General features: G+C 38.0%; 1 protein-coding gene across 1 annotated transcript in view; it reads right to left on the reverse strand.

The window, feature by feature from the left end:
* Nucleotides 1-9,606, reverse strand: part of myg1 (myg1 exonuclease) — an 18,074-nt gene extending 8,468 nt beyond the window's left edge. The window contains exons 1-4 of the mRNA XM_035662680.1: nt 9,325-9,606; nt 8,157-8,269; nt 2,663-2,822; nt 1,508-1,657 (exon numbers count right to left, since the gene is read on the reverse strand). Coding sequence (XP_035518573.1) covers nt 1,508-1,657; nt 2,663-2,822; nt 8,157-8,269; nt 9,325-9,606 — 705 coding nt within the window. The remainder of the gene's footprint in view (nt 1-1,507; nt 1,658-2,662; nt 2,823-8,156; nt 8,270-9,324) is intronic.
* Between the last annotated feature and the right edge of the window lie 3,015 nt (nt 9,607-12,621).

Below are 12,621 nucleotides of genomic sequence, written 5' to 3' on the forward strand. Positions count from 1 at the left end.
GTCATGGATGGAGGAGATAAAAATCCATTAGGTTTTTCAATTATCACAAACAGCCACTGTTGAGAGTTCACTAGGTCAGTCTGCTATCAAGCTGTCTGCCAAACATTTTTTAATACAAATCTTTCACACTTTCTGATCTCCCAGAGCCGTCTTGCCTCGCAGTGTGAGCTAGTGGGGAAGGTGGAGGAAAGTGCCAGGACAAGAATTATAATCATGTGAACTGAAATGTGAAAAAAACAAATAGGCCAGCTACTCCACTGAGACAGCCCCAACGATGGGAAAAAAATGGTGGCATTGTCAACAAATATGCAAAGCCAGGCTGCAGTTGTCTCAAGGGAGTCTGTAGAAAACAGGTGCCCTTTCCCTGCAGGTATTCCCCTCCTGCACTAATGAGAGGCATGTTTCTACGCGGCATTAAAATTAAACTCTGAACACTGACTGCGCTGCATTGCACCTGTTGAGTTTACCTCAACATGCTTCACTCATCTTTGTTTCACCAGGTTGCCCATTGTGTGTGATTATCATTAGAATATGTCACCAAAAGCCCTATTTAACAAAGGAGAACCAAACTGTGGAGCAGCCTTCAGTTAAATATCAAGGTGTCGAAAACAAAAAGGACTTCCGGGAGTTTAGGTCAGGGTTTATCCAGGTTACAAGTTGCTGAGTCATCATAAACTAGAAAAACTCATCATCTGACTCATCATTTAGATATTGTTTAGTTGTTGTATTTTGAGGTGGATATTCATTTTTGGATTAGTTTTTACTGATGTAGTTTGGGTTTTCAAGACGTTTTTCCGTCGGGGACCATGTTAAATATAAGTAGGGCTGGGGGGAAAGAAAATCACTGGATTAAGAGATTAGTCAATTGACATTGAAAATGAATCAGAAAGTAATTTTTCAAGCAGAAATGCCAAATATACCCAGTTCCAACCTTTACAATGTGAGGATGTGTTCTTTTTCAGCTTATACAAGGGTACCTCAGTATCTTTGACCGTTATTATACTATATTCACAGAGCACCGTGAGACACAAACATGCAACCAAAGAGGACTGACTTTGCCACGCCGTGATTCAGGATATCCTGATATATCCTGTTTATTTGGCGGCAAACACACTTTTCACACCTCCTTAAAATGAAATGTGTTGTTAGTTACACCTTGCGATACTGCTACATTTGTCTGATTAATGCAAATGAAGACATTCACTGGACACAATACTGGATTACACTTCTCCACTAAACTGAACCCTGTAATCCTAAAATCCAAACCTGACCTTGAAAATATCTGCAGTTTGCAATTAATGTTTAGTTTCTTGTGGAGTCAATTGGTCTTTAAATTAAAACTCAAAAACATAAAAAATACGTTCTGTTTTAATATTATTACATCCCAGATAGGGACCCAGACACAAAACATAATTAGTGATCTTTAGTTTAAAAGATGAGCCTGATCAGCCTGATATATAAACGTGCTGCAGTGTGGGTAGACATTCACACTCGTGCAGTCCCTCACCTCAGTGTCCTGACTCTTGCTGTTCCAGCGTGGGTTCAGGTGGCCGACACGTGCGCTCAGCGTGGTGGAGATGGAGTAGCGGGCCTCTCCGTCAAACTGTGAAATGCCATTGTCTATAGCATCTACTTCCTCCACAAAGTTCTCGTACAGCTGCAAGGAATTGAAAGAGATGTGTGACAGAAAGGTTATGAAGGTGTAATGACACAGGAATCAGCCGTTTGTGCTCATTCTGAAAAGGAAGAATTGTCGGTAAAAGGGGAAGTAATGTACTGGGATAACAGTATTCTGATTGAAATCCACTTGGTCACAGTGTGTGGGCAGTAACCGAAGGCTTAAGGGCACGGCTATGCCATTAAACCAAAAGGAAAAGACAAATTGCTGCTATTTTACAGTTCACTAGGAAAAATTGAAAAAATAAAGAAAGGAGAGAGAGAGAAGAGGAATATTTAGTGCTGGAAACTCAACTCTTCAGTACACCGGAAGGTCAATCACCAAAGAGTTGACATTTTACAAGTGGCTTACAACTGGAACTAAGTTTTGGGGCAAAAATAGAGGTTCAGTTGTCTGAAGTGCCAGAAGACGACACATACTACATCCTAAAATAAATAAAGCTCCCGCCATGAGTAAAAGGATTAATTGGGGCTTTACACAAACTGACACATCAAAAGGCCAATGAAAATATGAGTTAATAGGGCTAATATTTATTTGCCAGCTTAATAGGCCTAGCCATCAAAACTGTTCTGCGTGCCGAGGCCTCCTGCTGGCCTGGCTGTCTAAATATAACTGCAGTGTCCTCAGTTTGAATTTGGCAGAGGAACTTTGCCACATCCCTGTCTCTCTCCCTTTTTATTCCTAAACACACTCATCTGCCAATTGTCTGATTGAGGCAAAATGCCCATAAAATAAACTTTAACAATAAACATTCAGCATTTTCTAAAGAGTGAAAGCAACACTTTAAAGCAACCAACATGGAGATAAGTGTAATTCTATTGTATTTAATAAGTGATGAGCTAGTTTTCCTCTTTACATCTTAATAGACGTTTCTGAAATTGACAGCGTTTAGGCTGCTCAGGCGATACATCTGTTTGTGTTGTGAATGAAACACAATGGTTGCTAATCCATTGTCTGCAATAAATACCGTCTTTACCCTCTCACCTTGTCAAAGAGCATCTCCAGCTGCCTGTCACCCTCTTTCAGCTGCGTCAGCTGGGCCAGCAGCTGACGACCGAAGTGTAGGTACACCAAGCCAGCTGAGCTAAGCTTGGTCACCCATGGCTTCTCTGGACACAGGCTGTGGAAGCTCTCTGTAAAGGTCCTAAACAAAGGGAAGACATTCAGAAATGGCATCTTAACACACTTCATCTCATTGTAAATTGAATACTTGAATACATTTATTGGCTGTGGGAACTTAATGTACAAATACAAAAAAATAATAAATAGATAATCTATAATAAAATAATATCTAGTTAGAGTCAGAGCTAGGGCTGCACAATATGGTATAAAAATATTGCAATTATTTTGACAGATTGACAGCAATTGTGATATGACCCTCAATTAGTGTGGGAATGATCATTTTTGTATCTCAAAAAATGTCAAACTCATTTACACATTTTACCTTTATCAGAAAATTGTAGCTTCTGAGATTTGTATATTCCACCTGTCCATATTGTGATTTCGATAATATTTCAATTACTTGTGAAGCCCTAGTCAGAACTGCAATTATCAGTCAATTATTCAATTAGTCAAGCGACTATTATTCTGACATTTTTTATTTGAAAAAAAGAACTCCCTAATCCCTGCTTCTTAATTGTGATGATTTGCTGCTTTTCTCTGTTTAATATCACTGTAAACCGAATATCTGTGAGTTATTGACTGTTGGTCAGAAGTAGTGAATATAAATTACTGTAGGTTTCTTTGCGTGTGTAAGGAAAATGTTATTAACTTATGAGCTGAAGAGATCAACTTGTTTGCTGATATTTGCAGTATTCCAGTATTGCAACATAAGGCATGTAAGGTATTAAGTTTATATCAATGCTAAGAGCTGAAAAACACTTGATGGTCTGTAGGCAGATGATATCCAGCATTCAATACTTAAGCACAGGATTGGGAGATTAAACATTAGTGTTTTGCTCATAAACAAACTATTCACATTTTTTCCAATAACTGGCCTCTTCAATCAAATGTCTGCTGCATTCAGATAATTGCATCCATAGATATTCTCTTCACCCTCAGAAAGCGGGTTTGCATTGACCGGAGAGAGAAAGCATGCTCGAGTGTGTTTGTAAGCGTGAGCACATAAATGAAAGCCACCGGAGGTCTCTCCTCAGCCACGTGCTGGGATGGGTGGGCTCCAGCACTGAGCCACTGCTGGTCATTTAATTCAGGCTTAATTAGGATGCTTGGGCTGCAGCACAGCGGAAAACAGACCGTCAAATGAATGAGTGACATGCTAGGGAAGCAGGGGGTAATCACAGCCATTAAAAGGGCTAATTGGCCAAGCTGAGGCATTTCTATGCTGATTATCAGGAGATGGAAGTGAATGGGCGAAAGGAAAATGACTGAAAAAGACATGCTTACCAAAAGAGACGTCATCAAACTGTTTGTGTGAAATCAAGTTACTTCTCCCAGTAAAATAGCATTTAATACACACAACTGACTCAAGGTAAGTCAGTAGAGTAGATAACAAAAACAAGATTTCTGCAAGAGTTTAGTATTACAAAGCACTGTTAAAACATACTCAACATATAATGTACTACTATTCCCACACTGCACCAGATGAACCACTTTTGCTCATCACTCTAAATCATTATAAATAATGGTTTTATTGCATTAGTATTTACAGTGTGCGGAAAATTATGCTTCATGAATCTTTCCCCTACTCGAAGCATCATAAGAAACTCAAGCACTTTTTAAAAAACAATATTACTGGCCAGTCATTTCCCATTACTCTGAGCCCAGTAGTCCATTAGAGTGATAGGACAGATACAGACTGTTGTATTAAAGCACTGTGTGGGCTTTCATGAGCTTTAAACGTTAACATTTTCACACAATAAAAGGCCAATGTCACTGTAATGTCAGTGCCTCTCTGACTACTGGAGAACCATTCAACAGTCCAACCCCTGACTGACCTATCTCCTTACAACAGTATTTCCTGTGGTTTATAAAGAAACTCTTCAGTCTGACAAATATATTATATTTTAACAAAGAAATTCCAAACTGGTTTAAGAAATTCCAATTGATTACTCAGTCACAGATGGTGGGGAATGTTTATTTAGATATCACTGTGACCTTCAGTACTGTAGAGTAGACTAAATGGTCTTATAGAAACTGCAATGATCTCCAGGTCATCGCTGATTGAGCGCGTACCTTACTAATGGATTCATAACAATTGTGAACAATTTAATATATGTAACACAGTGCTGCCAGATTAGGGATAGCATTAAACATTTGGACAGATTTAAAAGAGGAATTGTCAATGCCTGCATTTATTTTTACATTTATTGTGCACACGTGAATTACTATTGAGATACATACAAGGTTGCTGTGTCCATGAATCTGTCTTTGCTGGTTTGCAAGTAGCATACAGCCAGCGGAAGCAACTTAAACTACATAACAATACAAAGCTGCATAAAAGCAGTTTATCTATTAGATTTCTCTGCAAAATGCAGACAACATTCATCACTTTGTCGCAGTAGCAAAAATATTTTTGCTTACTTTTATTTCTTTGCTGAGTGGGAGCCATAAATGCAGTTCTAGTGTGAGCAACCACAAAAGTAATCCCTGGCAGATCTAATCTGTTTTGTTTTATTAACCTTCGGTCGGTGTTTAGAGAACATTTCTCATGCTTCCAACTCTATTTCCATCCCTGCACAAGAAACTTCAAAGACAAAAGTTTACCATATATGCAGAACTTTCTCACATTAGACGCCGTCTTAAAGAAGAAAAAAAGGATTCACCAATGTTTTTTTTGTCTTTAGGCTTCAATAAGGGGAAATTATCTGTAGTCTGCAGTCAGTCTATATTAGTAGGGTTGCACCATATGGTAAAAACATCATATTGCGATTCTTTTGACAGACAATCGACAATTATGTGGGAATGATAATTTTGGCATCACAAATTGAATTTTCATCACAAAAAAAAAAAATTTCACATGATGACATGAAGTTTTTGAGGGTTTGTAGCAAACAAACATTTTTTTGTAGACCAGGGAACCTCTGCAAAAGTACTTAATTATAATGCTGTTTTGTCACACATTTTACCTTTATCAAAACATTACAGCTCTTGAAATTTGCATATTGCGATTTTGATAATATTTAGACTAATTGTGCAGCCCAAAGTTTGGATGAAAAACAAGCAAAGATCCCCTATTAATTGTTCTTAATCCAGTCTTTAAATAGATAGTTCAACATTTTGGGAAACACCCTTATTTGCTTTCTTGCCAAGAGGTTATTCTTAAAATAATCACTGGTGCCAACCGGCCCTCTCTCCATTCAGGACTTATACATATCCAGAGGCAGGAAATAGGCAGAAAACATCACTGTACACCCATCCCACCTTAAACCCAACCTGTTCCAACTTCCCACCACTGGTAGGCGCTAGAGATCTGTGTACACCAGACAACCAGACACAAGAACAAAAAACATGTTCTTTCCTCACGCCATCTCTATGATGAACAGTTAATATCAGTCACATATTGTCAGACACAATCTGACACTATATATTTCAAATACACTTTGCACACACAAAGCTGCTGAATATTCAGTATATTAACATACATAAGTTAAATGCAAGCATATACAGCAACCTGTTCCTTCGTGGAGTCTCAGATGGTTGCCTGGCAACCTCACAGTGACAACAACACTCTAGGAAGTCCAGTCATGTAATAGTCCAGCGGTAAATGGAAAATTGGCGTTTTTATACTTTGATTTTGTACAGATTAATCAAACAAGATACAGCGTGTTAAATAGTGAGCTAGTGGGCATATTTTGTTACCTTTGAGACAGAGCCAGGCTAACTGCCCCCCCCCCCTGTTTCCAGTCTATATGCTAAGCTAAGCTAACTGACTGCTGGATCCAGTTTCATATTAAACATACAGATATAAGAGTGGAATCAATCTTCTCCAACTCTCCACAAGAAAGCAAATAAGCATATTTTTCCAAATGTTGAACTATGTCTTTAATAGCTCAATTTGACACTCTTATTTAAATATACTTACTGTGATGTATTGGTTATAGCTGTCAACTTCATCTGTACAGTGTCACAGTTTTGAAAAGGTGCTATTGAAATGAGGACTAATTGTTCTTGTCAGCTCCTTCTCCATCTTCCTCAAGCACCCCAATCCCACTTACATCCATCCCTGCCATCACAACCATCTTGCCCCCATCCGTGCATGTGAGTGACAGCCACATTCTCCCGCGGCCCCTCACAGTGTCGTGGCAGCCTCTGTGCCTCGTGAACCAACAGCAGGGGGGCGTTCAATTGAAGGAGTGCTAATTATCACTAACCACCTGCCAGGAAGAGAGCCCTGGCATATCTTTATCACCGTGGTCATAAAAGCTATCTCTGATTATCATCAGGACATTAAGCTGACAAGACATCTGGAATAGGCTGATTACTCAACGTGATGAGACTTCGAGTGAATGCAATCATTCGGAAGGAACTTTGGCAGGAAATTTAGCAGAAAACATAGAGCCTGTTCCTTCGTGATTCATGCAATTAGGTCGCTTCAACAGTGTCAGAACAGAAGCCGCAGAGAGATACAGTATCTCAGACCCCACATAATGAAATATGATTCCTTACACTTAAAAAACTGAATTTATTTTCTCAATGGATCGACTAACTACTTGGTCTGAAATAAAGTTTTTAAAAATTCCCCAAACCCAAGGTGACATTTCCAGAAGTTTTGATTGTTTTCATTACAGATGAATGAAAACAATAATGCTGTTTATTTTTTGGATTAATTGTTTTGTGTTTAAAATGCCAGAAATTAGTAAAATATATATATATATATATATTGATATTGTTTTTGTCTGTTTGCAATGATACAAAAACAGAGAAAGCAGTAAATCCAACTATTTGAATGGCTGGAAAAAAATACTCTTTGGCACAATATACTTACAGATAAATGTTACATCAATTGACTTATCAAATTAAATCCACTAACTGTTTCAGCTCCATCTGATGCAGATATATCCGTGCTAAACTAAGACTGACCAATAACATCTCTCACGGTGGCCAGTTCAATGACATGGCTTACTGGCACATCTAAAGGGAACAAGTGTTAGTAATATTAGTTACCCCTGTGGCTTTGCAGCTGTGACATGTCAAAATGTCTGACATGAAAGGGGCCTACTGTGCTATTTTACAGTGACTGGGTATTTCTTCCATCACTAAAAATATATTTTAGCATTATTTACATGTTGAATGATTTGAATTTAAAAAAAAAAACTTACTTACTTAGTAATTGCTTTGTAAAATTAATTTAGTACTTATAAAAAATAAAAATAAAACACTATCATAATTTGCAATATTAAAATAAACCCACAATATCATTACAATGACACAATGATACACAACAAATATTCATATAATTTCTGGTCTTATTCATTCCAAACATATACTGAAAACTTAATAAACTCTAATATCTTACCTCTGATGGTGGTCATAGCGATGCTTCTTGGGGTCAAACTCTCCTCCCACATCTACAACAATGTCACACTGTGCCAGCTTTGTCGGGTCCCTGGTCCGAATGATCTCTGCATCCTGTGCAATGAACAGAACGTTTTGTAGATCTGCAATCATCCATCATCAAGCATCTGATAGATTTGGATCCTGGTTTTATGTATGAGCTGCATTCAAGTTTTCTGAAGTGTTTAAATCTAAGAGCCGAGTGCATTTTAATCAGTTCTCTGAATACCATTATTATAGCAGGCTTGCAGCAAGAGCTCTAATGGGCACAATCTGTAATTTATGACCACATAAACTGCATGTAAATTCACATATATAAGAGTTTTTTTTAGATGAATAATAAGAATTATATCTGCTTCTTAGTTTATCTTTATGTTTGCTATCTCTTTTAATAAAGTACCTTGATTACTCAAGCATTTATTAACTAGATTTCCCAACAACTTCTCAATTCACTGTCAATAAATGTTACTGTACTAAAAGATACATAAATCAGTATCATTATATGAAATTAAATATCTTGTGACTAGTATGATGTTTTAAGTTTGGCTGTGGAGCTACAACTTGGTTTACATTTGGGACAAGAATTGATCATTACAGAAACAAATACTGAGAATCTCATTCATGCTAAATGGGTTGATTTCTTAATTGGTGTTCTAATTATGAATTAATTATTATTAAGTGAACTTTTCAGACAATAAGTCACTTTAAAAAGTCAATATACCCCTAAAAGGGAATGTGGAAACAAGATTACAGTGCTTGGAAGGTGTTGCTCAAGTTTTATGTTTATTTGACTGACCTTTTGATAATGTATTTTCTCCTAAAATGTAAAAATGTAAGATTATACTAGAATTATTACAGGTCTTTATGCCATCTTTTGAGAACACCATTCATCTGTACAGCAGCACCCCCATTTGGAGTATTATAACATGACATGGAGAGAAAAATGAAAGCTTCTCCCCAAAAAGAAAATAATAACAAAATCAGCAAATTCAGACTGAACAAACACCTTCAAATCACAACAACAGGCTTTTACATTGAAGCAGTAACAACACAGACTTTAACAGCAGCAGTAAGGGAACAGTAAGGGAACAGCAGGGGTTCCCTCCATAACCACAGCATACTGAACCTACCTTGTACTCGGGCAGCTGGCGGAGGAAGAAACAAGCCAGCACTTCATCACAATGAAAGGTGCCGTTGTGAGTTCCGATCTTCTGAACAGACATGTTTTCGGTGCAGAGCCTCTTGGGTTGACTGGACATGTATCTAGTTTCTGTGATAGTAACGACTGCAGAGAGGAAACGGCGGCGGCTGGCGTGTGAATGCAACAGGCGTGAAACACACCCCGGTTTGTTTGAGTTTATTTGAGACGTGGTTTTGGTTAAATTGCGTGCTATCGTACGTACACACCACATTCAAACGCGACTTTACACGAGAGGCGCTGGTGGCGGACACATTTGGCGGCCGGACCGGATGTGGTGCGCCTGTTTTGTGATCCGGGGAAAACGAAAACGTGTGTTGTTTTTTTTGTTTGTTTGTATTTTTATACATTGCCTTGTAAAAAGTCCTTGTGATAATAATTATATAACTGAACTGAAGCCGCAAATCTTATCTGTGAAATACATTTAAGAGATCAGAGTGAATCCTTATGGAAACTGACAGCAGGGGGCGCTGTTTGACATTTATACAGTACAGCAGTGGAGGAATGTAACTAAGTACATCTACTCAAGTACTACTTAAGTATCATTTTGAGGTGCGTATTTCCATTTGATGCTTCTTTATTCTTGCATGCATTTTGGATGCAAATATTTTGCATATTCCTCCACTACATTTATTTGTCATTGGTTAGGCTACTTTTCAGATTCAGATTATTGATTCAGAATGTAGGCTATATCTTGTTGTATTATTATGGATTAAAATACCTGGCAATATAAAGTAGTTGAAAACATCTTTAGAAGCTGCAACATCAGTGAAGCTTACATGTTAATACACAACTAATTATAATCCAGTGATATTACATTGTTCTGAAAAGAGCCATCCTGTATTGAGTGCTTTTACTTTTAAGTATATTAAGTATATTTTTATGTTAATACTTTTACTTTAGTGTAAATGAGTACGTAAAAGATCTAGTACTTCTTCCACCACTGCAGTACTGTAGCTACAGTATTTTTACCTTTGTATAATACCAAACAAAGAACATTTGAACAGGAATGAATACAAACTCAAACTAAGTCTAGTGGCTAAAATAACCCCAGGGCCCCTGACCCTCAGAGGCCCTTAAGACCACAGGTTCATTGTGTCAATTTGTTTTAATTTCAGAGGACCCTACAGCTATTTGCCTCAGGGCCCACTGGCAAATTAATCCAACACTGTGTATTAAAGGTAAATAGACGAATATTGCTTCTACCCTGTGGTCCCAAATAGATTAAAGTAATGAACAATTACTAAAAATTACAAAAATGGTCCTTGATGATCACAATTTGAGAGTGGGTGCTTACATAAATATAGACCAGGACAGTGATTTGGGGCAGCAGTAGTTCAGTCTGTAGGGACTTGGCTTGGGAACCAGATGGCCGCCCGTTCACGTCCAGGATGGCCCTCAGTATGGAGTGTGGACTGGCAGCTGGATAGGTGCCAGTTCCACTTCCTGTGCACAGCCAAGGTGCCCTTGTGCAAGGCACCTAACCCCTAACTGCTCCCCGGGCGCCTACGGCTGCTCACTGCTCCTAATGTATATAGTAAAGTATATAGGATGGGTCAAATACAGAAGACATTGTATACGTTTCATGTATGTAAAATGCTGTATATAGCTGCGGTGAAAATGAAAATAACGACTGATATTTAAAATGTATTTTTTTCTATTTATGATTTCAGATCACATCTGTGAGACCTTGTATGTTTTTGTTAAGATTTAAGATTCTGTTAAGGCTTCGTTTTCTTTAGTTAAGAGTTGGTAAACAGTACGATCAAATATGAATCACAACATTGGAACAGAGATGTGATCATTAAGGTCAGACTCAGCTCTCACCCTCAGCTCCCGTTCTCGCGGTATCCCCTTCAAGGTTTATTGACAAGGTAATTAACCATATGGGACCCCTGTAGTACTCGGACTAAACGGAGGCACCACGTCTTTCAGGGTTTTTCTCGTGTGGAAATCTTTTCTTTCTTCATTCGCAAACCGACAAACCAGTGGAAACCAAACGGCCAACACCGAGCCTGCCAAAGGTAGGTTTCTGAACTATGATTGCAGAATCTGTTTTCCTGCAGGGCATCATTAAGACCTCCGATGATGACAATCCTGTTCTGTTTGAATTGCAAATTGTGTGCACATATTGCACTAGCAGTAACGCGCGGAAAGATGCTATGAGTTTTAGAAAATGCAATTTCAGTTGTTTCGGGATAAGTGAGAACCTTTCAAGGTCACAATATTTTAATCAGTTAAATCTAGTCGGAGAATATTTGGTGCGATGTAGGGTTTATATTTACAACAGCCAGGTGGCGCTGTTGGTCAATCATTCTGCAGAGCTGCTCGGTCTTAGGGTTCTGGGTCGCACATCATCAGCTCCCTACAAACTCTTTATTTCAGCCTAATGAAATCGATAAACATTGATTTGAGAGGGGCTTCCATTTTCCTGAGAGGGTTAGGGTGTAGGGTTTCTCCTGAAAAAGACACCCATGGTCCATCTACTTGTTGTAATAACATAACATAACATCTCGCCTTTGATTTGCTTTAAATAAATCTTTTATATGTGATTTGAAAAGTTACGTGGGTTTGTAGTTGTTGTTTTTTATGTGTCAAAGTGGCCACAGTGTTGTGCAGAGCTTGTTTAACCTTTTAGTCTTGTATTGTGCCTTAAAGGCCAAAAACTGCCACTAGGGAGAGAAAGTTGCTTCAGTTACAGTTTCACTTGCTGAAAAAATAAAGCGTTTATAGAATCAGTGTTTAAATCACTTATAATAACAATAACTACATAAATAATGCCAGTTTATTGCAGTGTGTGTTTTAAAAGGGTTCATTTAGGTTAATAAAAATACAGTTTGTTTTCAATTGCTTCAGAATAATCAGATTGTAAGATTAAAAACTTACTAAGAACCTGCTATAGCTATAACAGTTTAATCCAATTTACCACCATTTTCATCATCTTTTTATTCCCATTCATAGTCACAGGTTTAATAAGTAAATGCATTAGGTACTTTTTGTATTTGCCATTAGGACCTTATAGCCTCTGATCAGCACCATGGACAGCGACTGCACTAAAACAACAGACTAAACTGGCCTGATGTTGCACAGTGGATGTTTCTTTAATGTTGGCTACATGATGTTTCTGAGGTCTTTTTTTCATGTCATTTATAAGCTTTTATTCTGAATATGCCATCACGTCCATCACAGTTTTGTAACATGATAATTGGCCTCTTTGCTTCCACTGAAT

Source organism: Morone saxatilis, unplaced genomic scaffold (assembly GCF_004916995.1).
Source record: "Morone saxatilis isolate NCDOM2014 unplaced genomic scaffold, NCSU_SB_2.0 Contig18, whole genome shotgun sequence".
Classification (NCBI taxonomy): Eukaryota; Metazoa; Chordata; class Actinopteri; family Moronidae; genus Morone; species Morone saxatilis.